General features: G+C 35.9%; 1 protein-coding gene across 2 annotated transcripts in view; it reads right to left on the bottom strand.

Annotated features, from left to right (window-relative positions):
- Window positions 1-1,532: 1,532 nt before the first annotated feature.
- Window positions 1,533-27,888, bottom strand: part of NADK2 (NAD kinase 2, mitochondrial) — a 48,018-nt gene continuing 21,662 nt past the window's right edge. Inside the window, exons 6-13 of one of the 2 annotated variants that reach the window (XM_049768565.1) lie at window positions 26,649-26,785; window positions 24,394-24,475; window positions 20,232-20,297; window positions 18,996-19,091; window positions 6,821-6,876; window positions 6,570-6,623; window positions 3,848-3,971; window positions 1,533-1,734 (exon numbers count right to left, since the gene is read on the bottom strand). In XM_049768565.1, the coding sequence (XP_049624522.1) occupies window positions 1,596-1,734; window positions 3,848-3,971; window positions 6,570-6,623; window positions 6,821-6,876; window positions 18,996-19,091; window positions 20,232-20,297; window positions 24,394-24,475; window positions 26,649-26,785 (754 nt within the window). In that variant the 3' untranslated portion in view covers window positions 1,533-1,595. The remainder of the gene's footprint in view (window positions 1,735-3,847; window positions 3,972-6,569; window positions 6,624-6,820; window positions 6,877-18,995; window positions 19,092-20,231; window positions 20,298-24,393; window positions 24,476-26,648; window positions 26,786-27,888) is intronic. The other variant, XM_049768566.1, reaches the window with a different exon arrangement.

Here is a 27,888-nt window from a genome sequence, read left to right as displayed (position 1 = left end):
GTGTGTGTGGGCAGAGTTTCTTGACATTAAGATGGAACTGGTTGTGTGTGTGTGTGGGGGGGGGTATTTGTGTGTGTGTGGTTTTGTTTTGTTTTATGTCAAGGAAGTTTTAGGCTTTCATCAAAAGGAGTTTCTATACTTTGTGATATCTTAAGCACAGTATCTGTAAATCAAACCAGAAACTAGATCCAGCTCTGGGAAAGCACTCATTTTAATTGTACACACATAAATCCTTTACTGTGAATGTTTACAAAAATGTTTTTAACAAAGAAAGGCATAATCCTGTTCTGGATTTACATTAAAATTGGATTAATACTGTACAGACAGTAACATAAAATATCTGACAAGAATATGTTAAATGTTGACACATTGTCACAGAATTTACTTTTGAGTTCACTGAACTGAAGTTCTATCAGGATAGTTTCGTTCATCAACAGATTCCCAGCACCTGACACAGGAATGGGCATTCAATAAATATTTCAATGACTGAATAAATTTTTTAAAGCAAGTAAAAAAAGGCAGGTGCAACTTTGAGAGTACAGCACATGAGAATACCAACTATCAACTCTCACAGTGCAATATGGTGGTTATTTGGAAATTCTATAATTAATTACAAGTCAAGATTTCAATAATTTCCTCCAAAAATAAACTCTCCTAATAGGGAAAAAATAAAAACATTAAAATTTTACCTGTAAAAGCTAATATATGACTTTAAAGATGAACTCATAAGGCAATTTCAAAACTAACTTTTGCACATTTACTGGAACAATTCATTTTTACAATATTTATAACACTGAATGAAAATATTTTTCAAAGTAAACTCCTAAAATAATGTATAATTGGTTCATCCTTGTCTTTGAATTCATGTTAAAATCAAATTTTTTTGAAAATTATGTTTCTGAAATAGCTACCAGAAAATTAATACATTTTGTAATAGCATTATGATTTTTATGAATTTGTCCAAATGTTATTTCATCTAACACTGTCAAAATTAACTGAAAATCAATTTAATGAAAATATCCATAAATAATTTCAAAAATAACTAGCTGGGTCCTAAATCAATAGCCAACAATATTATTATTTTCTAAATTAGAAAATTCTTAGCATGTATAAAAAGAACACATGTACCTACTACTTCAGTTAGGTCAATGTTAAGAATTACCAAAATTCTCCATCATCAAAATTCTTAAAAAACTGGATTAAGTGCTATAAAAATAGTTATTAATTAATGATAGATGTTTGGTGTGAGTAAATTCACCAAGTTAGGAGGAAAGAAAAAAAAACTTATATAGCTAAATTTCAAATCCAAAATATGTAATCCTTTATTTTGGCCTACCTTTCTGTTAAAAAATATACTAGCACTCTTACATACCAATTGTAAACAATATAAAAATTTCACTGGTATCAATTCTAATCAATTTTCTTCATTCTTCTCATACCGTGAACATATTTTTTCATTAATATCCACAGAAGAATAAAGCAAATCTTATTTTCTTGGTTATCTGAATCCAATGCCGACCAATAGCTTATGAATTAATGTTTCTAAAATAAAAGTATTTTTCCATTTTTTCCAAAATGTCATCTAAGGAAATCATTCACTGTTCTAGAAGCACAGTTCGAAGCTCATCTTCTTTATTGATCATCATTGAGGCTATCGCTCCATCATTGAATTCAAAAGAAGTTCCTCCATCCACAACCATACAGGCATCCCAACACCGAGAACGAACAGAAACCCTAAGTAGGTACAAACATCTCATTAAATACAAGTTGCTTTATCCACCTAAAATAATAGTTACTTTAATACTTTTATTTAAACTACTTTATTTTATTTTATTTAAACTACTTTAAAAATCAAGTTCTTTGGTAGTAAAAAATTGATGACTAGTAAATATATGGGTAAATTATCAAAAATTTCAATTCTTTTGGTCAGGAGTTTACCATTCATCAAAAAAAAAAAATGCAGGGCTTATGGTACCCACAAGCTTCCCCCTACCCATGTTGTCTTGTGGATGTGTGTCCTAGGGATGGGGACCACTTCAGGCAATAGTTGACTCAGACAGTGATGCAGTGTTAGGGAACACCAGGACTATACTCAGTGATGGTCAAGAGTTTTTCATATACTCACATAATTCACATATACTAGTCACAGGTTAACCCCTATGATCCATATCCTTGGCCCTTACTCTTAGACTTAAACTTGATTATTGATTGGTTTTGGGGCCACACCAAGAACTGCTCAAGATACAAAGTGAGGACTTTCCTCAAGGTAGTCAAATCCATTTACCACAAGCAAACCTACTCAATGGGGAAAAACTTAAAAGCCATTCCCCTAAGATCTGGCAAAAGATAAAGTTGCCTAATCTCAGTACTTCTATTCAATTTAGTACTAGAAGTACTTGTCACAGCAATTAGGCAAGAAAAAGATATGGGGCGGATGCAATAATACAGGGTAGGGCATTTGCCTTGAACACAGCCACACACAGTTTGATTCCTGGTATCCCATATGATCCCCTAAGCTTACTAGGAGTAATTCTTGAACACAGACCAAGTGTAATCCCTGAACATCACCAAGAACCAAAAAAGTAAGTAAATAAATAAATAACACAAATAAAAGATATCAAGGGTATCCACATAGGAAAGGAAGATCTCTTTTGCAGATGACATGATACTATATTTAGAAAATATAAAGACTATGAAAAAACTTCTAAAAATAGATTTATATAGTTAAGTGACAGGTTACAAAATTTGAAAATTCCTTCTCAATGAGCAAGGTGATTTTAAAGTGATGATTTTTTTTCTTTTTTTATGTCTTTCTTGGAAATTTTCCAAAGAGAAAATCTATATACTATCAAGCTGCAGAAAAATGGAATAAAACTGATTTTTGGCTAGTTGACTTTCCATAAGTACAAGAGGTTTTCTTGCTAGTTTAGAAAGGTGAGCAACCTTTATGCAATTAAAAACTAATCATTTGTTTATCTATCCCCTCTCAAAAAATTCAAGAGATAGGGGAAGGTGTTCAATTTTGGAGAAAATAAATTAATCACAAAATAAAGTTGCTTTACAATTAGTTTCTTTTAAAATAATTTGATCTTATTGTGTCTAAATACATTCAGAAACACAGACAAATTCACATCCTCCAATTTAATAACCATGCTCCTGGATGAGTGAGATATTCAGGGGCTGAAGCCCATACTTTGCTGTTTAGGTTTGTTTTGGAGGGTGCACACCTGTAAATGCTCAAGGGTTACTCCTGGCTCTGTACTCAGAAATCACTCCTGCTGGTGCTCAGGAGTGCTCCATACAGGATGCTGGAGATTAAACCCAGGTCAAATGATGCATGCAAGTAATCTTCCCACTGTGCTATTACCCTGGTCCCCATACTTTACGTTTGGGAAGCCTGCGTTTAATTCCCAGTAGTGTATGGTCCCCTGTCCTACCAGGAACAGCCCCAAACACCAAGCCTTATAGACTGAAAACCACCAGGTGCAGCCCAAACCAAATAAATATGTTCCTCCTATTTACTTAAATTTTAGTTTCTCTAAAATGGAGCACTAAGTTGAAAAGAAAACATTATTTTTCCTCAGATTAGCATGATACCTCATTAGATCCACAAAATCTAATCTTGCTAGATTCTACTTGAAAGAGTGAATTTAATGAAATGTAATTCCATTTTAATAGCATGTGTGCTTTTGTTGTTGTATTGATTCAACATTGTAGTGATTTTCTGAGGCCTTGCCAGCTACGAGTCTATTCATCAAGACTAGGGAGACCATGTGGTGCCAGTGACCAAATCCTGGTGTGCTTTATGATTACAAGAGAAAAAAAAAATCAGACATAGCGATCTTACTTTGAGGTGTAACAACGCTGGCGACTGCTAGAGAAAACTCTATTTGATATTGGTTCTCGAATACTGAAAAGTATTTTTGGTTCTTCTGGACTGTAGAGCAGTGATTCATTATATTCATTTGTGACTATGAAGAAGAGAAAAAAAATCACACATTCAGTAAAAGATGATCACTTTTGTAAAGTGCAAATAAGATCTGGATGTTCTCTCCAACTCTCATGAGTCTGTTGGGATAGCCGGATTTTGGGACTTACACGTTCCATTAAAAAAAATTACCAAAATCAGTTGCCATGCCTGCCCACTCAACTTGACATAGCCCACAATATTGTAGAAATAGGTATATTCAGAGAAAAAGAGAAAAAAGGACAATATAATAATTAAACAGAAATAGAGGATTCAATCATGGTATTCAAAAATGAAATTTAAGTTCAATTTAAATTTAAGTTTATATTCTCCACTCTGGGCCAGTTTTTTTTTTTTCCAAAACATGTCAAAGAGTTCTTAAATACAGTAATCAGTTAACGTTCTTTTTTTGCCCTGTCCTGTTAACATTCTTGACGTAAAATATAGTATTCAAATAATGACAAGCAATAGTATTTCTCTAATAAAACTGTCATTAGCCAAAGTTACCTTTAAAACTCTTCAGAGAAAGTTTCTCTCTATGGAAATTGACATGCAAAGCACAAAATGGCTACAGATGAGGATATAAAGAAATCAAACTCGACATTTAGTTGAATACTAAGGTGAAGACTTTAGAAGATGATCTTTACACCAGAACGCCATTTGAATCATTTGACTTTTTATTAAAAATCTAATTGAGGAGTCCGGAGAAATAGCACAGTGGTAGGGTGTTTGCCTTACACACAGCTGACCCAGGACCGAAGATGTTTCCATTCCAGTCCCCTGAGCCTGCCAGGGCCAATTTCTGAGCACAGAGCCAGGAGTAACCTCTTAGTATCACCAAGTATGACCCAAAAGACAGAACAAAACAAAATAAAATCTAATTCAGGGGCAGAACAATAATACAGTGAGTATGGCAGTTGCCTGATAAAGGGTCAACCTGGGTTCAATCCCTGGCATCCTCTATGGTTCCCTAAGCCCCACTAGGAGTGCTCTCTGAGCAGACAGGAGTAAGAATGGTTTAAGTTCTGAACACTGCTGGGTATGTCTCCCCCAATAAAACAACAAAAAATCTTTTTTAAGTAAAAAAAATTAGTCCACTCTTAGAAACAAAACCTTGCCTCTGAAAACACAAACTGTGCTAGCTTGAAGGGAGTACCTTCCAGAGATATCTGAAATAGTGACAATACTTTTCATTATTACTTCTAAAAATAATCAACTATGTAAAACTTTCATTCAGTAAAGTATTATGTTTCTTTAAAAAAAAAAAAAGGCTTGTCTTTCAAGCCCATGCTTGAACATGTATCTTGTCTCTTTTTTTCCTACTTGAGAAGCCCATATTCTCTTTTAAACACATCATTATCTACTACATCTCTCTAAGAAAAATTCATTCAATAAAACTATCTTGCTTCATTAAAATAAAAAAATCAGATTCAGACATACCCTTTAAATTTATATACCTAATAAAATGTCATTAAATTCAATGCTAGCGTTAGAACATAATCCACAGTCAAAATATTCTTTTACATCTCCAGTTGAAAGAGAGAAAAAAAAGGAACTTCAGAGATTTAGTCCTGTTTTGAAATAATAAAGAAAATTTTACATAGAAAACCAAAACATATAAATGAACTGGCCTAGGAAAATAACTTATGTATTGTTAAAAATAATATGATATAAAAAATCCTTATCTTAGGAAGTAGATGCAACTAAAACAAATTTATACACACACAGGGTTAATTTTTGTTTTATTTTGATTTTTAGGCCACATCTGGCAGTGCTCAGGGGTTGGCTATTCCTGGTGTGGTACTTTGAGGCTGCCAGATACTGTGGTGCTAGGGATGAACCTGAGGAGATCCTGGTGTGTGAAAAATGCACTCAGTCCTCTGGGTTATCTCCCAAGCCCTAATTTCATATTTTGAAAAACTAATTTATACCCTGAATCTTAGTTTAAATTACACAGACCGAACAATAAAAGCTTTAGTTTGAGGTCTTTGTATATATAACAAGGATTCTGGTAGATGAGAGGATCTAGCATACTAAAACTTTACACAAATAAATGTGATTTTTCACTTTAAGAATTTAATTTTTGGGGAGGTAAATAGCTCAAAGGCTTATGCACAGCCCTAGATTCAATTCTGACATCACAAGACACCCACACACTATTGGGAGCAATTCCAAACACTAAGATAGAAGTGGCTCCCCTGGTTTGATACCCCAGTGGACTATACTGATACTTAGGTAGAAGGCAATTATGGAAAGATACATTTTGAAGAAGTGTAAAAATAAATTTCTAAAAACTGTTGTAAGACATTTCCTCACTTAAAAAAATACTATGCTGATTAGACAAATACACTGTACAGTAGCATAGTAAGGGCTGGAGAGATGGTCTAGTGGGTAATACCATTGCCTTGCATGCGCCCATCCCAGATTGAATCCCTGGCAACCCATATGGTCCCCTGAACCAAGCTGAGTCATCCCTAATGACAGAGACAAGACAAAGCCCTTAGAACACCCCAAGCATGGTCCCAAGATAGAAACACAGTGACATCTAAAAACTTGACACACAATTTCAAAGAAATAGAAATTAGGATCATTTGATACTGACCTTTCTCTACCAATTCTCTGTTTAATGGAACATTTAAATTTCCTTGTCTTTTTGCTATTAAAAAAAAGAAAAATCATTAAATGAAGTATTTTATATAGCTACAAAAATAATATATGCTACTATAAGATAGTAAAATAGTCTATATTATGTTATATATATTATATTATCATATATTATATAACTATTATATTACTATAATGTGCTACTATATAGCACATTGTACTTATTTATAGTAATATGTTTGTACTCACCAATATTTAAGACATTTTCCACAGCCTGAGTGGCAACCCTGTTGATATTAAATGACCTAGAAACAAAACACATTAATTACGTTTACTTCTAAAAACATATCAAAAATGAAATAATCTACACAGTATATAAGTAACTTGGAAAGTTTTCAGAGAATAAAACACTAAAAGACAGTAACCATGTCCCTAGGTTAGAACAGTAGGTGGGCCAAGGAGATGGCCAAAAGGCTGAGCACACATGCTTTGCATATAGAAGCCTGTTTTAAGTATGGTACTGTATGACTCCCAGCTGCAACTCCAAGCACTGATGGGAGCAACAAGCTCTGAGACCATGCAGCTAAGAGTCCCCAAACACTCCCGAGTGTGACTGCTAAACAAATAATAAAGTTAGCAAAGAGCCTAGACAAATAGTTTGTCTAGTGGAATGGGGTGGTCTTTGGGGCTATATCTAGTCACACTCCCTTGGACACTACCCCTAGCTCTGTTCAAGGGGCACTACTGGGAATGCGAGGAGACTAAACACTGCTGGGGAAAGAACCCAAGACTGCCACATGCACTCACAGTCTATTAAGTAGACCCACTCAAGTCCTCAGCTTTTTAAAATGTTCAAATTTACTCACAAGAAATTTAAATTGAAACAAATTTTCTTAGGTTTTAAAGAATTGAAAGGCAAATAGTGAATTAGCATGAGTTGGGAAAACAAGTAGTAGTCTATAAATTGATGGCCTTGGAGAAGCTGCAATTGGACTACAATACTGCACTACTAAAATTCTGATTGAGCATGTTTCCACCCAGTCCTTTACCTTACAACATGTACACATATAAAGAATGTACAAAGAAGGGCCAGAGAGATAGCATGGAGGTAAGCATTTGCCTTGCATGCAAAAGGACTGTGGTTCGAATTCTGGCATCCCATATGGTCCCCCGAGCCTGCCAGGAGCAATTTCTGTGCATAGAGCCAGGAGGAACCCCTGAGCGCTGCAGGGTGTGACCCCCTCCCAAAAACAAACAAAGATAAAATGAAATGTTTAAGGGGGGCTGGATAGATAGCTTGGAAGTAAGGCATTTGCCTTGCATGCAGAAGGATGGTGGTTTGAATCCCGACATCCCATATAGTCACCCAAGCCTGCCAGGAGTGATTTCTTTTTTTTTTTTTTTTTTTTTTTGGTTTTTGGGCCACACCCGGCAGTGCTCAGGGGTTACTCCTGGCTGTTTGCTCAGAAATAGCTCCTGGCAGGCACTGGGGGACCATATGGGACACCGGGATTCGAACCAACCACCTTTGGTCCTGGATCGGCTGCTTGCAAGGCAAACGCCGCTGTGCCATCTCTCCGGGCCGCCAGGAGTGATTTCTAAGCGTAGAGCCAGGAGTAACCCCTGACCGCTACCAGGTGTACCCAAAAACAAAACAAAACAAAAAAACAAACAAAAAAAACCCCACAACCACAAGAATGTACAAGGAGGGCCCAGAGAGTACAAGAGTTCAGATGCCTGCCTTGCATGTGGCTAACCCCAGTCCAGTCCCTAGGACATGTGATCTGTTCCTCTGACCCTCAGGGTATGGCTCTAGAACAATCCTCAGGTAGCCTAGATAATTTCCAGCACTCCAGGGCCTGAGCAGAAGCCCTGCTGACAACTGAGCCACTGCCCAGCTGGAAGAAATATCAGCAGGAGGGCACCCCTCCAGGCCTTTTGAGTACCATTCAGAATCTCCCCTGCTCATCTTATACCCTTTAGTACTATTTAACTTAATTTTTAAAATGTATTAAGTAGTTCAGTGGTCCTCAAACTATGGCCCGCGGGCCACATATTGTATTTGTATCTGTTTTGTTTCTTCATTGCAAAATAAGATATATGCAGTGTGCATAAGAATTCGTTCATAAGTTTTGTTTTTACTATAGTCAGACTCTCCAATGGTCTGAGGGACAGTGAACTGGCCCCCTGTTTAAAAGGTTTGAGGACCCCTGAAGTAGTTCTTTAACTTCTGAGTTTCCTTCTTATCTTCTTTTTTGAAAATGGAAGGACCTCCCAAGTGGTGCTCAGCATAACCAATGACCACTTCCTGCAATTATGAGCCAGGACAGTGGTTCAAACACTAGAATCCCTGGATGCTGTGCTGTTCAGAAGGCCATCCCTCATTCCACACCCCGTACTCCACTGCTGGGGTACCCTGTGTCCCTCTCAGAATATAGTATCATGAACTGAACCCAAACTGACATGTAAGGCAGGTGTCTTAACCCTGAGTTATTTTGCCAGCTGTGAGAAATCTTATCAGTATGATGCCTTGCCTTAAACACTTAAACACAAACAAGTTTTAGTAGTTCTGTAGTACAGTCTGTAGTTAAAGATAGAGAGCTTTTCCCTTTACTGCTTAAAAATTCTCCCAGGCAATTAGAATCTGCTCCTATTTTTTCTCTTTTTTTCTTTTTCTGAGGAAGTAAGTGGGTGTTGGGCCATAGCCAACAGTGCTCATGGGTTACTCTTAGCTCACACCCAGGGATCGTTCCTTTTGGTGCTCAGAGGATCATATGTGGTGCTAGGGAATAAAATGCAAGTTGGCTGTTTACACGGCAAGCACCTTAATTGCAGTACTATGTTTCTGGTCCCTTCATAATTTCTCACATGGGATCAACAGACAATCGCAATGAAAAGGAATAATGTAAGATGCTATATAACTATAAATCTAATTCAGTGGCTCTTAATTTTTCTGAGAAAAGAAATATGAGATATTTCACATATTTTCATCCTAAAACTTTCACATTCTCTTTTTTTTTTTTGGTTTTTGGGCCACACCCGGCGGTGCTCAGGGGTTACTCCTGGCAGGCACGGGGACCATATGGGACTCTGGGATTCGAATCAACCACCTTAGGTCCTGGATCGGCTGCTTGCAAGACAAACACCGCTGTGCTATCTCTCCGGGCCCAAACTTTCACATTCTTAAGAATGTGTATAGTCTCTTAAAAGTGCATATATATATATATATATATATATATATATATATATATATATATACATACACACACACACACATATATATATACATATATATATAAACAAACTTTTTACATTAAAGATTTAGGATCAATATACAAATGCAGTCACCATTTCTGCATTCAACCAGCTCCACAGACTCACTATTCTCGAAAAGGATATAAACCAAGTAGTGAAAAATTATGGGTACACTTGCCACATAGCTGAAAGCTGGCAATCTCAGAGGGAGAGGGAGGCCAAGTCCCTGCCCTGCCAAAGCGATGACTGCTGCACCATTCAGCTACAATCACCACTTCGCCAATGATCCTGCTTCACCACTCTACTACAGTTCTCTACAGACCAATCTGACCAAAACTCCAGGTATGCTGGTATTTGGGCTTATATCACCTGGACTTTTTTTGGGGGGATGGGGGGGGGAGTGAGTATAGCCATCTCCCCTATATCCCACCTTCTTGTATTTTCAGAAGCCCTGGAAGCCATAATTGTCTCCACAAAAGCTGCAGTTATAGCAATAGTGCTTGGAATTCCTGGACCATTTAACAATTCCATTTTTGTTTAATATTGTCATCCCTGTAGGAACACAACAATTTAGACACCAATCTCTTATCTGAAGTCACCAAATGTTCAGAAACAAATGAAGTAACAGAATGGTCAACTGGCAACAGAAGTTTACCAAACTTTCTGACAATAACTTAATGATCTCATTAGAGAAACAATAATTTAACAAATTTACTTGTTGCTGTATTCTATTTTCCCCCACATCCTCCTTTTCTTTCTTTCTTTTCTCCTTTTTAATAATTTCTTTCCCACTCACCTGGAAACAAATTTATTATGATTAACTATGTCAATGATGTGACACATGCTCTTTAAATAAATGTTAGAAAATTTAGGATCCTTTACAAAGTCCATAGACTATTTAAAATCTGGTCCTTGTTATATCCTATTTTTCACCATTTTCTGTCTTTCAATGTCACTTTCAACTACTCTAAGCTTTCTTTCTTTCTTCTTTCTTTCTTTCTTTCTTTCTTTCTTTCTTTCTTTCTTTCTTTCTTTCTTTCTTTCTCTCTTTCTCTCTTTCTTTCCCTCTTTCTTTATCTCTTTCTTTCTCTTCCTTCCTTCCTTCCTTCCTTCTCTCTCTCTCTCTCTCTTTCTTTCTTTCTTTCTTTCTTTCAATGTCACTTTCAACTACTCTAAGCTTTCTTTCTTCTTTCTTTCTTTCTTTCTTTCTTTCTTTCTTTCTTTCTTTCTTTCTTTCTTTCTTTCTTTCTTTCTTTCTTTCTTTCTTTCTCTCTTTCTTTCCCTCTTTCTTTATCTCTTTCTTTCTCTTCCTTCCTTCCTTCTCTCTCTCTCTCTCTCTCTCTCTCTCTCTCTCTCTCTCTCTCTCTCTCTCTCTCTTTCTTTCTTTCTTTCTTTCTTTCTTTCTTTCTTTCTTTCTTTCTTTCTTTCTTTCTTTCTTTCTTTCTTTCTTTCTTTCTTTCTTTCTTTCTTTCGGGGAGGGTTTAGATCACTCCTGTCTCTGTGCTCAGAAATCACTCCTGGCAGGCACGGAGGACCATTTAGGATGCCGAGATTCGAACCACCGTCCTGATCAGCTGCATGCAAGGCAAATAAATGCTCTTACCGCTATGCTATCTCTTTGACCCCATAAGCTTCATTCTTTCTGTACCTTTGCTCATCCTTGTGATGTGGTATACAGAAAAGCATTTTGTAGCCCAATTTTCTTATTGTTTAGAATGAGATTCACACCTATCTCATTTTTATTAGTTACACACTATGACTTCAAACACATAGCTAATGCAGTAACTTGACATTGAATGAAAACATCTGATTAAAGGGATATTGGACTACAGTCTAATTCCTCTAACTACCTACATTATTGGAAGATACTATTTAGGAGAAATCTCTTTTAAATCTAAAAGTCACATAAAAAGTGATCTATATTAGAGATCTGATTTGGGGGGGAGTATTGCCATTTATTTTATTTTATTGAAACAATTGTGGTAAACAGAATGTTTGTAGTTGAATTTGGGATTTTTTTAATATAGTTCTATTGAATAAAATAATATGCAGACAAAAGATTTTAGTGACTCATTATAGTTAAGCTTTCACTCAAGAGTACAAAAGCTTACATAACTTATTCTAATATCCTAGAATTATGATTTATTAGTAATATCACTAACCAATACAAATTAATTTTCTTCTAAATTAGTGTTAAATTAAAATCAATGTTCTTGGGTGTAATCTGGCTCTCAGTCTAATCATTCTAACTTCAAAAGGGGTTCACATTCTGATTCATGATTCTGATTATATGCCAAATAAACTTTTAGCAAGCATTGACTTTTATTTTAAAAATATTATTTTATTTTGTTAAAGAATCATGGTTTACAAAGTTGTTGATAGTGGGGTTTTAGGCATATAAAATTTCAACACCTAAGCTCACCATCAGAAAACTCCTATCACTAGTGCTCCCATACTCCATCATTCCCCACTCTCACTCCCACTTCCAGGCACGTGTGACTTTTTTTCTTAGGTTTACAACCTTGACCATTGTAACAATTCCCATTTGACATTAGATCTAACTTCTACTGAAAAGAAGCAAACTGAAAAACAAATGGAATGTTATCCTCGTCACCTAGTAAAGCATTCTAAGAACATCTTTGCTAAGATAGAATCATGGAGAAAGAAGGCTGAAACAGTTTTATTAACTAAGAAAGCATGGATGATCTTATTTTACAGTATTTTCCTGTGTGTATTTGCAAATCATATTTCACACTGGCAAAATGAATACGATAGTAACACAATTCAAAGAGACACTTGCAGTGCATAAAACCCCTACATATACTAAAACACTAGATAAGAATTTTTAAAATGCCAATATGGGACAGTTTTTCATTTGTTCTTTGGGCACACCATTATTGCTGATTCGTCCATCCATCTTAGCCAAGGAATACTCTCATTCTAATTAAAGGAATAACTTACCAGATATGAGGCCCAAGGTTCAATATCTGACTCTCTCTCTTTCTCTCTCCCTCCCTCTCTCTCTAACCTTTCCCTCTACCCTCCCTATCTCTCCCCTCCTTCTCTCTCTCTTCCCCCCCTCTCTCTCCAGGCCTCTCTCTCTCCTCTCCTTTCCCAGTCCTTCCCTCTCGCTCCCCGCCTCTCTCCCTCTCCCTTTCCCTCTCTCTCTTCCCCTAGGTGGCCCTCCATGCCTTTCCTCCTCCTCTGGTATAATTAATGAACACAACAACTTTAGAAGCCATGTTTAAAAGATGACAGACTAGAATCACATATGGAAGCAGCCCAACTCCCAGAATCACCACTTGGAGGAAAGCCACCTTCCAATTAGGAACACCTGCTCAGACTTTACAAGAACAAAAATTTCAAATTTGTTAAGACACAAAATTGAGGATTTAGCAGCTACATTTCACATTCAAAGAAAAGACTCAGGTAACAGAGGAAAATAAGCTTATCTGTATTACAAAAATTCAAAGACTGAAAAAAATATACTATCCCATTCTTTTCTCTCCAGTGATTCTTTAGGTGTTTTACAATCTAGCTCAAATTCAGAATTTACATCCCACCTTGGCTTGGAGCAAGTCAGTTACTTTGGAGATTATTTTTTTATACTCTAATAATGAAAATAAAACTGTCTACTCTGAAATTTGAGATTTTTAAATAAGATAATGTGGACAAAGAACACACTAAGAAAGTGTAATAAAATAAAATTATTAATGTACAGGGATGTCTGAAGTTCTAAACTAAACCATACTTAGTCAAATGTAACATCAACATATAACTTCTGTGTTCTTTATACTTTTCTCATTACTGAAAGATTGAAAACTATACCAAAGTTATAAATATACCCCCCAAAGCTGATGTCAAGATCCATTAACTTAAGCAAATTAGTATCAGTACCATTAAATGAAATTAGCAGTTTTATTTTGGAAATTCTTCAATTCATCTTTATCTTTGAAATATGTGACCTTTCATATAGATTCCTCAGTGGTACACAGGGCTTACACTTGGCTCTGTGCTGAAGGATCAATACTCGAGGTAGCTAGAGGATCATTAAGTGATACAGGGATCACCAAGGTCAGCAATATGCAAAGCAAGTGCCTTAACCACTGCTACAGTCTCTCTGGCTTTCCATTCTCCATTTAAAGGCTGCCTATAAAAAGGCATTAGTTTTGTAATCAAGTATACCAATGCTTACATGTGCATATGCATGTATATAACACTAGTTATATGTGACAGTAATCTATTTATACTTGCCAAAACTCAATTTTTTTCCTTTATAAAATGGGAATACTAATAGTTTGGGCAGGAGTTTGAATAAGAATTACATCACTAAACTTACTAAATCAGAGAATTCAGAAGACAAGCAATATTATTTTATTCCATTTCACACATATTGTAGAACAGGAATACAATGGTAGTTTATGTTTTAGCTAAATTGCTTCAATCCTAGTCCAGTATTCTTTTTAGCAATATACTACAGCATTTTTAGGGATAAAATTACTAGGAAAAAACAAAACAGATCTGGGAAACTATTTCTTAATTCAGTTTTTAGTTGGAAACACAAGCATGAACAGAAGAAATGTTATGAAAACGCTAGGAATATGGTTCAACAGGCCCTGGGTTAAGATCTCTGGCAATCGATATTCTCAGAACTACACTGGATGTGGCTTTACTGGTCCCTCTAAGCATTACTAGATGTGATCCCCACAACAAGTTTTTAAAAGTGAAAATAAAATGTGTCATTATATTAAAGTTATTATAATGTTTTCAATACACTAAAAAGATGTTTATAAAATAACATTATAGCTTCCAAATGATAAACTTTATTTTTAAAAAACTGTTTATTTTCAAAAGAACTGGGAAAATGACTATTAGCCAATCATTCTAAATGGTACTTTTTCTTTTTTCCCCAAAAAAGATCATTTATTTGCCTAATGAGGATTTTTTTTTATCTGAAATTCTTATTATCAGGGAAATTCACTGAGCTATCACCTCACACCAGTGGCAATAACTTCAATAGGGACAAATGGTGGCAAGAATATAAAGCAAAAGAAACTCTCATTCACTATTGGCAGAAATGTAAATTTGTTCATCCTCTATATAAAATAGCAAGAAATTTCTTAGAAAATTTAAAATACAGGTCTATGGTATGATTCAGCAATTCTACCCCTAGGTAAAAAAGAACACAAAAACAATAATTCAAGTACATCTATATTCATTGCAGTGTTATTCACAATAGCCTATATATATGGAAACAATATGAGTGGAAAGATGAGTGGATAAAAATGTGACATATTGGGGCCGGGCGGTGGCGCTAAAGGTAAGGTGCCTGCCTTGCCTGTGCTAGCCTTGGACGGACCGCAGTTCGATCCCCCGGTGTCCCATATGGTACCCCAAGCCAGGAGCAACTTCTGAGCACATAGCCAGGAGTAACCCCTGAGCGTTACCGGGTGTGGCCCAAAAACCAAAAAAAAAAAAAAAATGTGACATATTCACAATGAAACAGTACTCCATCTATTAAAAAAAGAGAAGATCTTGCCTTCCAATGTACAAAATAAAATGAAATTGGACAGATTGATGAAGTCAGAAATAAGTCAGAAGGGGAGAAAAGTCAGACAGGGGAAAAATATCTGATTCTCTCTCTGCTTTTTTGTTATGTCAAGGAGTAAAGCAATGGAACAATGTCCAGTAAAATAAATCCTCAGGCAATGAACACACGACTGAGATCGCTAAGGGGTGGGGAGAGGGTCACAGCAAGTGGACGAGTCAAACCAGTGAACTGTGACAGAGAGGGATACTGGTACTTTGGTGGTAGGCAATGTATGATAACACTGTAGCTCTAAAACATAAAACATATAAAATCTTACAAGCTACTATTAACTAAATAAAATATTTTTAAAAGATGAGAAGTAGCTTATGAATGAACTTATATGAGGTTTAAAATTATTTGAAATTAATACTATATAGAGGGAAATAGTAGGGATATAGAGGAAATACTATAGGTTATGAATTGCAATAAAAAAAAGGAGGAAAAAGGAATTTTAAAAAAGTGCTACTGGGGCCAGAGCAGCAATTCAGTAGGATGAGTAGGATGCTTGCCTTGCACACAGCCCTCCTGGATTTGATGTGCGGCATCAAATATGGTCCCCAAACAAACAAACAAATATTTCCACAAAGGGGTCATAGAGATAGTACAGGAGTACAGCATTTATCTTGCATGTGGCCAATCTGGGTTTGATCCACAACACCCATATGTTTCCCCAGAGCCCAACAAGAATGATTCCTGAGTGCAGAGCCAGGATTAAGTTCTGAGTACTGCTGAGTGTAGCCCACTCCCAAAAATTAGCTATTAAAGAAAAAAGATTAGGCATGAGCAGATAAATTTTGAAACTGACTAATGGGAACTTATTAGTCTACTCTTATATTGTAATACTTAAGATTTTTCACAACAAAGTTTTTGTAAGTAATGGAAATATAAAATATAGGAAATAAAACTCCATTTTAAGATACCCAAACTTGGGGCCGGCGAGGTGGCGCTAGAGGTAAGGTGTCTGCCTTGCAAGGAAAGATTGTGACCGCGGTTCAATTCCCCGGCGTCCCATATGGTCCCCCCAAGTCAGGGGCAATTTCTGAGTCCTTAGCCAGGAGTAATCCCTGAGCATCAAACGGGTGTGGCCCAAAAAAACAAACAAACAAAAAAAATACCCAAACTTAAAAATACATTGATAAAGCTATTTTAGCTGTTTTTATAAACATGTAGTTATTTTTAAATGAGGGAACATATATTATGTAATATACTACAAAAATAAATTAAACAAGAAATCTATGGTTATCACCCCAAATTCCTGAAGTTGTCCAAACTAACTGGGCCTCAATTAATTTCTTAGATAATATTGTGCAAGTACCAAAATTGCTATGAGTAAAAAGTACGAGGGAAAGACAATAAAGGGAATAAAGAATTACAAGGTTCTAGTACAGATTTTCTAAAAATAATGGCATTTAAAACTGAATTTTTTAACCATTGGGGAAAAAAATGGACTTCAAAGCAGGCATTCAAAGTAGGGATAAGTTGTATTCAGCAAAAACAAAAAGCCCACAGAGAACATGCCTTGTGCTGAGAATTATAAATAGCCCACAGTGTCCCCTATACTGATTGGCAAGGAAAGGGTTCTCAGGTCCTATTCAGAGTAATTATATAGCAATGTGATAATCTGAATACAGATGTAGTCAAAAATATTTTTTGTTTTTTTGGTTAGTTTTGGTTTTTGGATCACACCTGGCAGCACTCAGGTGTTACTCCTGGCTCTGTGCTCAGAAATTGCTCCTGGCAGGGTCTGGGGACCATATGGGATGCCAGGATTCAAACCACCATCCTTTGCATGCAAGGCAAATGCCCTACCTCCATGCTATCTCTCTGGCCCCTCAATAATTTTTTTTTTTTTTTTTGGTTTTTGGGCCACACCCTGTAACGCTCAGGGGTTACTCCTGGCTATGAGCTCAGAAATTGCCCCTGGCTTGGGGAGACCATATGGGACGCCGGGGGATCGAACCGTGGTCCGTCCCACACTAGAGCTTGTAAGGCAGACACCTTACCTCTAGCGCCACCTTCCCGGCCCTGCTCAATAATATTTTTTAAGAACAAAGGAGTTCCTTTCCCCAGCTGGAAAAGCCCATTTTTCTTCTTCAATATGTGTGTCTCTTCCTCACATTTCTAAATTTTTTAAAATATAACTATTTTACATGTTAAAAAGTTTTAAAGCAGGGCCGGTGAGGTAGCGCTAGAGGTAAGGTGTCTGCCTTGCAAGCACTAGCCAAGGAAGGACCTCGGTTCGATCCCCCGGTGTCCCATATGGTCCCCCAAGCCAGGGGCAATTTCTGAGTGCTTAGTCAGGAATAACCCCTGAGCATCAAATGGGTGAGGCTGAATAAAAACAAAAACACCCCAAAAACAAAAAGTTTTAAAGCAAAGGAATATATTTATTTATATTTTAGATAAAGTTTACATATTTATTTTACATTTTACACATTATCTACATTTTAGAAACACCACAATAGCATAAACAATAGCCTGAAGAATAAATTAAGTTTATTTATGAGGTACAAATAAAATTCAAAAAAGAGATGAAGTCCTGACCAATGAAATAGCAGTAGAAACTAAATGGGAGCTAGAACTTTAAAAATACAATAGTCAGGATTTGAAATGGTATGTGTAGAAGGGAGAAAAAGACTCCGATATAAGAGATTTGAGGAGAAACAGTTTGTACTCTAGAGGATGAAATCAAGCTTAACAATGAGTACTAAGTAATGCAGGGAACTTAGGAAGAAAATCAAAGACAACACACTCAGTTTTAAAGTGTCAACTTTAAAGTGCTACAAACTTTCTGTTGGCGAAGTTATTTTAAAATTTATTGATTGGTTTTGGGGCCACACCCAGTGGTGCTCAGGGGTCACTCCTGGCTCTGTACTCAGAAATCCCACCAGTAGGCTGGAGGACTATATGGGGTGCTTGGAATCAAACCGGTCCCTCCCAGGTTGGCCACATGCAAGGCAAATGCCCCCCTGCTGTGCTATCTCTGTGGCCCCAAGTAAGTCATTTTAGAATGTGCTTGTATTCATGAGAGAGGGCAGGCGCCAGCAGAAACTGGGAGATACCTGCATGTTACAGAGATGAGACTAGGTAAAACATATGATGCTCTGGTGATGGGTGGTGTTCTTTACATGACTGAAACCCAAACACAATCATGTATGTAATCAAGGTGTTTAATTAAAAATAAAAAAAATTTAAAGAAAGGAAAAAAAACATATGATGCTCAGAGTTATATTTAATGTTCAAACCTCTTGCATGTGTTTTGATACTACACTTTGTTTTCATATCTTTAGTATCACAAAAAATAGTTTTCATTTAAGAAAAACACACTGTTGCATAAAATAATTCTTATTCTCTTTAAAAACTATTTCAGTGAGCATAATAATGACTATATCCGGATTGCAGCTGTAATCTTCAAAGCCAAGGTCTCTAGACCTAATCAATGAGTGAAGCAGAAACTGAGCCAAACAGCATAGTACCAGGTAAACTCTTGCGTACTGATATGCCAATATAAGCTATCGAGTAAATTACATTACTTAAAACACTTCACAAAGTTAATAAGCACCACCCCAAGTTACTCACCAGGCCTTTGATCCTGTTCCAGTACACAAGTTGAGCCCTGAACTCTTCTGTTTCTCCCATGGACCATCATCAATTGAAATCTCATAGTAGGAAGCCCTATGAATTGAGAATATAAAACTGAATTTGCTGAGTGTATGGATCATAGTCAATTAAACATGAGGTATTTTCAGAAATAATGAAAACTAAGTAAGCCGGCTTAATTTATATATACCTGACAAATCATTATGCTAACCCTAATACTGTACAAATTAAAAAATTAATCCTGTTGTAACTATATGTTCCTTTCTAACAATACTAACATGTCAAAATAGGAGCTTCCAATAAATATTTTAACATGCTTTTATGAAATCTAACCATTATATTATTACTTCAGAATTCAAAAAGAAAAATACCATTCTTAGTTTCACTGTTGGCTATTGGTCCCTGAGGTATCTGTTTGTTAACTAATTCTTCAATAGCTTCTACTAAAGTTCTTTCTTACAGTATTCATAAATTCATTAAAATATTGTATTCCTTAGAATAGTTCATTGTTGGATTTCCTGACATGCAAAACTGACATTGTTAACTGCACAGAAGGATAAAAATAATTGGCAGCTATTCAAAGTTGGAAACATGTAAAAGTCTATACTTTGTCAACTGAATCTTAAAATAATGGTGCCACTGGTCAGAAATGGGTTGTTTTTCTCCAGCAAATAAAAAGTTAAAATAAAACCTTAAAAAATACCACCTTTCAAAAATAAGACAATCAGTTTTTAAATGCTAACACTATAAGGATAATTTACCTCCTCTTCTAACCCTTTCAATTTTTCCTTCAAGATTCTTAAATCTGTGAGTGTTTTATGTGATACAATTCTTTTTCATTTTTTCTCTGAAGTCAGCATTTGTAAAAGTAGGGAATAGAGGATCTAATAATATTCACATTTAGTCTATTTCATAGTTATATCTTCTAGAAAATAAGAAATTCTAGGCACATTAGGAGCCTAAGGCAGCCAAATTTATATGAATGGCTGCTATTATGCTAGAATCACATAGATATAAAAGTGATTAGAGGTAAGTGGGGATAAAAGAGAAGCAGAGGTGATGAGGAAAAGAAGTATAGTCAGGTGAGAGATGTTTAGCCCAAAACAGTGAGCAAATTTAGTGTCATTCTCACATGCAACTTTATCTAGATTAGTCAACTCATAGCAGAATTTTTGTTTCAGGGAAAGTATTTTTTAAGGCAGCAATAAAACTCACAGTCCCTTTAGAGTGGGTATACTTCTTCTTAAATTGTCCACTGCTACAGCCCAAGAATAAGACATTCTAGGTTAGAACAAATAGGAGAAAAGAAAAATAATTGGGCTTTTAAAATGTTCTTAAATCCAAGAACATTATAAATGACTCAGGAATAATATTGCTGCACATTGTATCGTCACCCAAAAAAGTATCAATATAGGACCTGCATTTAGAACTAGTGTTTATATGATAGTTCTGATATTCACTATTTAATTTGGGGTAAGTTATTTGAACTCTCCAAGTTTTTTTTTCACTAATAAATTATTTTTCTCATAGGGTTACTAAGCATTAAGTGTGAAGACAAACATAGAATTCACAGTCCATGGCACTAGAAGGCATACAATAAAGGCTCCTTTGAGCCTAAAGATCTGTGTCTATAGCACTTTTTCAAATAAATTCTAAAACTGGGGCCAGAGTGATAGTACAGCAGGTAGGGTGCTTGCCTTGTAAAGTGGCTGACCCGGGTTTGACCCCCAGTACCCATATGGTCCACCGAACCTGCCAGGAGTGAACTCTGAGTACAGAACCAGGAGTAACAACTGAGCACCGTCAGGTTCAACCCAAAAACAAAAGTTCTAAAACTGCCAATAGTTAAATCTTGTACATAGCATCAGAAAAGAACCTAATGCTGTCCTTATCCTCCTAATTATATCAGGCATCAAAGAACATAAAAGACATCCACAATAGAAATTATTTAGGAGATAAACCAACAGATCACTTATGCCATAGAAGTAATAGCAGTCAATCTAAAATTTCCCAATGGGATTTCATTGAATTCTGACGTCAATAACTTGCTCCAAATATTATTCCATCTATAAGTTATTTTAGTTTTTAATAAATACAAACTATAAAACAAAGCTTAAGGAAGCTTTCAGAACTTTCATCCTTTAAAATAAACAAGTAATATAAGCCATTAAGTGGCTTCCCTAAAGTCAACATAAACTTACAAAACAATTTACCTTTGTCATCTATTTATTTTAATGCAGACATTCTCCAATCTCATTTAAAGTTGTTGCTCTCTTCTGTCTTAAGGCGTTAGCAATAATGACTAGATTATATCACTAATTAGTTATATTTTCTTCCTTCTCTCTTCTATCACATTAAAGTATCCATTATTCATTTCCATATTGCTTCAAACTTGATATATGGCAAAAGAAAAAACTTCATGTCTTATAAGTCTTATTATGTTAAAATAAACATACTCTTACACTTTATTAAAGTTCTTTAAAGAATGTATTTCTTTGAAGAACAAACCTTTTATATTATGATTATTTATTGCATCATCCTTCAGAAAATTAAGATTTCTAGACTTGTATAAAAGATTTTATACAAAGCAGAAGCATAATATATTTTCATTGGCTAAATTAAATATTATATAAATAAAAATAATTACAGTAACTATTCAAATAATTGTAGAGAATCAAGCTTTATGCTTAACAGCATTGCAGAGGCTAAAACTTAAGTTTGATCAAGACTAATTTTCCTTACGGTAAAATCAGACTCTCAGCAAACTAGGGAATAAGCTACTGGACCTCCAAAGAGCCACATGGACTTGGCACACAGACTTATTTCTAATCATCTACCCTTAAGTTAGTCCATCTAGCAAAATAAGAAGACAAATTCTAGAGTATTGCCAAGAATTAAATTAACTTTATTTCACCTAAGCCATTTCATAACTGTAACTAATAACACTAACAATAATTTGCAAGAAAATTTTGACAGCTAAGGCCTAATATATTCAACACTACCAAAGATTTATCATTACTTAAAATTATGCTTTTATACTCCAACAAAGAATTTTAATAACCATGATTTGGGTTAATAATTGTCACAAAATTTTAAACTGCCAATACATTTGCCTTATGTTGTTGCACTGAGTATACAATAGTACTCTATAAAATTTTCCCAACCAAAATATCAAATCTGAATCTAACTATGCAAAAGGAAAAAAAAACAATAACATTCTTCAAACCAATAGCTTGGTCAATCAAAAATATTTATATAATGAATAACAAAATAGGGATGAGGCCAAGGACTATTTTTAATTCTAAAGGATCATGATGGCCAAAGGTAGTGTGTGATCCTTAATTGGTTCCAAGATAAAAAGCAATAAATCAGGGGCCAGAGAGATAGCACAGTGGTAGGGCATTTGCCTTGCAATCAGCCGACCCAGGGCCAATGATGGTTCGAATCCCGGAACCCCATATGGTCCCCGTGCCTGCCAGCAGTGATTTCTGAGCACAGAGCCAGGAATAACCCCTGAGCGCTGCCGGGTGTGGCCCAAAAACCAAAAAGAAGAAAAAGGCAATACTAAAACAGTAAGGGGGAAAGCTTTAATGTAGATGGTTCTTTATCAATTTGTAAACAAATACCTAGCAAATATTATATGATAGATTAAAGACTGTACTAAAGAAACATTAAGTAACTTTAACCTAAGGCATAAATAACTTCTTTGGTCATAAAAACTTCTTTCATTTTAATACGTATCAACTTTGGAGTATTTATCTAAAATGTATTTCTTAAAATGCCTGTCTCGAATACAGGCAGGGGGTGGGGGAGGAGAAGATGGGGACCACTGGTGGTGGGAATGTTACATGGGTGAAGGGGGGGTGTTCTTTTTAATAACTGAAACCCAACCATGAACATATCTGTAATCATGGTGCTTAAATAAAAATATTAAATTTGTCCTTCTTCCCATATCCTCTTCCCTTACCCGCGGGGCTGCTAGAATAAGTGGTCCCCTCTGTGCCTATCTTACTACTTAGTGGTCTTACACCTATTTGGTCTTGGTACCTCCCTTATCGCCCCCCATTTGGGAGGCGGGACTAGATAGGTCAAGTTATGCAGTTTTGTTTGAAGAAGAGAAAAGTAATAACCTGGAGAAAAAAAAAGAAAAAAAAGAATCAGATACTCCGGAAATCGGTGGAGTCCTTCTAGAGGCTTTCATCCTTGGTTTGAGAGACAAAGGGCCAGAAGAGCAGAATCACACAGCTCGAGAATCACATAGAACAACTCAAAGATAAACTGCAATCAAAAGACAACAAAGAAGCCAACAAAGAAATAGAAGGTAAAGCACTGGAAGTAAAAGTCCAGTATTTAATGAACAAAGACAAAAGAAACAATCTAAGAATTGTAGGTATACCAGAAGGGGAGGAAACAGGGAAAGGGGAAGAACAATTAGTCAGGGAGATAATAGCAGAAAATTTTTCCACCCTCTGGAAAGACACATCTGAGCAAATCCAAGAGGTTAAAAGAGTCCCCAACAAAATAGATCCTAACAAACCAACCCCAAGACACATAGTAATGTAAATGGTAAGAAACAAAGAGAAAGGCAACCTACCTAAAGCAATAAGGGAGAAAAAAAACCTCACATACAAAGGAAGGAACATTAGAATCAAACCAGATCTCCCATATGAAATACTTCAAGCAAGAAGACAGTGAAATGACATGTTTAAACAACTGCATGAAAGAAATTTTCAACCTAGAGTCCACTATCTAGCAAAACTCTCATTCATATGGGAGGGAAGACTAAAATCATTCTCAAACAAAAATGAACTTGCACTATTTGCACAAACAAAACCGACTCTAAATGACCTACTCAGAGACGAATTATACAATCTGAACCCCTGATTGTAACAACCACCCTAAACAACACAACTGCACAACAGCCCTCTCTGTCAATAATCTCCTTAAATGTTAATGGACTAAACTCCCCCATTAAAAGACACATAATAGAGAACTGGATTAGAAAACATAAACCAGATTTTTGCTGCCTACAAGAAACACACCTACAAGTACAAGATAGGCACAGGCTTAGAATAAAAGGATGGAAATCAATTATCCTGGCCAATGGAAATAAAAAAAAAAGCAGGGACGGCCATTCTTATATCAGACCAAATTGCATTCAACCTCAAAAAAAGTGATCAGAGACAAAGAGGGTCACTACTTACTGATCAGGGGAACACTAGACCAAGAAGTGCTAAAACTGGCTAAAATAAAGTGTATTTCTATTACTTTTACAGTAGTATTTACAAATGTAAGGCAGACTATAGAAATTGGATGAAATCTTTAAAAATATACTGGAACATATGTTCCAAGCTCAAAATTACAGGTTTACAAGTACCTGGAAGACAGACTCTCCCCAATGAAGACTTCATTAAGGGCTCTCACTGGCAAGAGTTGGGGTCCTGAAGCTTCAGACACTGCTAATAAAAACAAAAATCCAAGATAGCATCTTAAATTTGAGAAGTGTTACAGTACAAATTATAATTAGAAATCCACATTTTTAAAAAATGTATACTTTAACATATAAATTAAACTTTTAAAATATTCTAAATCTCAGTATAAAATAGAAAATAAACTTTTATTTCAAATAAACTTTTGGGAGAGAAAAGGAGAGAATGGGGCTTCTCCAGATACATCAGCCTTATGAAGTAAGAGAAAAAAAAAATTATGCAGTTCAAAGTGGGATGCTGACAACTGCAGAATAGAATGCCCAGAAAACAGCATTTAGAGAATAGTAAAAACCATTTAACAATCTTCGAAGATTCTTCTTGTTACACTTGACTTACACTTAACTGTGCAAGCTTCAGAGATAAATGTGTAAATACTTCCAAAAAAGCCATTTGGGATTTCAGCAGTGAATTACATCCATGGATAATGAAGGAAAACAAATCAATTACATCACAGATCTTTCCCTTACACAATTATAAAATTTCAAGAGTATTTATCTAAGAGTATAACTGGAAGAACATTCATGACTCTTAAGGAAAGTGATCTTTTCCTTTTTTCATTCCAAAAGTACCCCCAATGCTAGCTGCCTCAACTGGAACTGTCACCTTCAATAAGTTTCTTTTGCTTTTTGATAAAGCTACAAATGAAAGAAACATGCCCCACCATTTTGTCAATATCACCAACAGAGACACTATACCCATGTTTTTCCCAAGTACAATTAAGACAAGTTCCCTTTTCTGTTTCCTCCACTCTTTCCTAAATCAAAGCTGAAAAGTCTACACAATTATAGTAGCCAGTCTCCAAGATAACCCCCAGAAATTCTGCCTCCTGGTATTTATATTTTGTGAAACATTTCACCATGGTTGTTCTATGGGACCAACGGATGCTAGAAGTGATGCATGTCATTCTGAGATAGACATGCCGACCTCTACGTATCGATACTCTCTCTCAAATCACTTGTTTTGGGCAAACACAGTTCATTAGTAGCTTTATGGAAAGAACTACATGGTAAGGAACTGAAGTCACTTGTTAGTGATCGTGTAATGAGATGGGAAGCTGCGCCAGTGCCATTCATGTGTTCAGATAACACTGTTTCAGCCAACAGCATCACTATTACCCACTGATAAACACTAAACCAAAACTGAAAAAGCTAAGTTACTCATGTTTTTTTTTTGTTGTTGCTGGGGAAAAGTCTCTGAAATGAAAATCTGGAAGCCCAGGAGACCCTCCCAGTGATTCTTGGACTATAGGGCCAGTAGTTCAACACAAGGGCCAAGAACATGATAACATGGTATTAACTTGGGTTCTGAAGTGCTAAGGACTAACTATCTCAGTGATATTTACAAGAATAACAACATAAATAATAAGATATCAAAGTGAGGATACCCAGATTATTCTTCACCCCAAATTAAATAAATGAGGACAAGGAAGAAAACACATGAGGGGAATAAGAAGAGGACAGGAGGTAACAGGGTCAGGGGACAGAGGCACATAGGTGGTATAAAGGTATACATAAAAAGCTACTATAAAATGAACAATACTGTAAGCATGAGATTAAAATTACAACAACCAAACTTAAAATGTGCCTGTCAGGAAGGCAGGCTAAGGGGTGAGAGGGAACCTGGGACTTGATGGGGGGAAGTTGACAGTCATGATGGGGCTATTGTTAGAAAACTGTTTGCCTGAAACTCAATTATGAATCACTATGCAAATCAGTGTCTTAATATCTTAAAATATTTTTAAACATGGAAAAAGAAGGGGGGCTGGAGTGATAGTACAACAGGTAAGGTGCTAGCCATACCCACATCATCAAATATGGTCTGCCAAAACTAGCAAGAATAATTTCTGACTTCTGAGCCAGAATAACCCCTGAGCACTGCCAGAATGTGAATATATGTGTGTGTGTATATATATATATATATATATATATATATATACACATATTTATGTATATATGTATAGTGCTATATGTAGATGTCAATCATCCAATCAAGATATTTCATCATCCATTACTCATCAATTTTAAAAACCATCCTAGAAAACATCTTTTCTAGAGGTATGTTATATTTCATACTTCAGAATATCCTCATACTATATTTTTCAAATGAAATAGTTCATATAGATTAAGCATTATCCCAAACTTACTTTCATTCTGAACTCTTTCAATATTGAGGGCTCTATTATGTTGACTCAAACTTAGTTGTTGTTCGTGAAGATCCACAGGAACAGGGTTTATGCCAGTGCCTTCGAGATATAACCGAATTCTCTGCCGCCATAACCACCTTTGAAAAGTGATGGAAATACAGGTTATACTAAAACAGGATAAATTCAACTAAGGTTTAGCTATCATAATTTCACCAAAATTTATGACTTTGAGGAAGTTATATCAGGAACAAATCAAACCAGAAACATCTAAAATTCATGGTTGTTTGGCTCAAAGATAGATTTAAATTATTTCTTCCTCCTTTCAATATCGCAAATACCAAGCATTTGTACAAAAATCTCTGAAGTGGGGCCAGAGACAGCAGTAGGGCATTTGCCTTACACCCAGCCAACCAGGGACTGACCCACATTCAATTCCCCGCATTTCATATGGTCCCTGCAGCCTGCTAGGAGCGATTTCTGAGCACAGAGCCAGGAGTAACCCCTGAGCGCAGCTGGGTGTGGCCTAAAAACCAAAAACCAAAAACAAACAAAATCTCTCAAGTGACTTGAATAACAATCAAATCTCTATCAAGAATCGATTAATCTGGGGCCAGAGAGAGAGCACAGCGGTAAGGTATTTGCCTTGCATGCAGAAGGTCGGTGGTTCTAATCCCGGCATCCCATATGGTCCCCTGAGCCTGCCAGGAGCGATTTCTGAGCATAGAGCCAGGAGTAAACCCTGAGCACTGCCGGGTGTGACCCAAAAACAAAAACAAAAATAAAAAATCCATTAATCTAAAAAAAAAAAAAAAGAATCCATTAATCTAATATGCTGAGCTATTTAAAATTGTTCTTTTTTTTCAGAACGCACTCTGAAAAAAAATAATACTTTTTAAGTGATGAGACGAGAGATAAAAACTCTTCCCCTAAACTTTGTGATGTTTTATAATGATAAAGATTAATAACAAATATCATAATGTTCAAGATTTTACCTAAACATTTAAATGGACTGTTTTCCTTTTTTGGTTTTGGTAACAAGTAGTACTAAGGGAAACTACCATTTAGGTGCTCAGAGATTCACTCCCAGAGGTGCTCCAGGGACAGATGGGGTCCAGATTAGAGCCCAAGATGCCCACATACAAAGCATACACTCAATCAACTAAATCACAGTTCCAGGTTCCTTAAATGCTGTTTTTGATCAAAATAAAGAATAAGTGAACAGGCTCAATTCCAAAACCAA

The sequence above is a fragment of the Suncus etruscus genome, chromosome 2 (genome assembly GCF_024139225.1).
Source record: "Suncus etruscus isolate mSunEtr1 chromosome 2, mSunEtr1.pri.cur, whole genome shotgun sequence".
NCBI classification, from domain to species: Eukaryota; Metazoa; Chordata; class Mammalia; order Eulipotyphla; family Soricidae; genus Suncus; species Suncus etruscus.
This window is presented reverse-complemented; position numbering and strand designations above follow the sequence as displayed.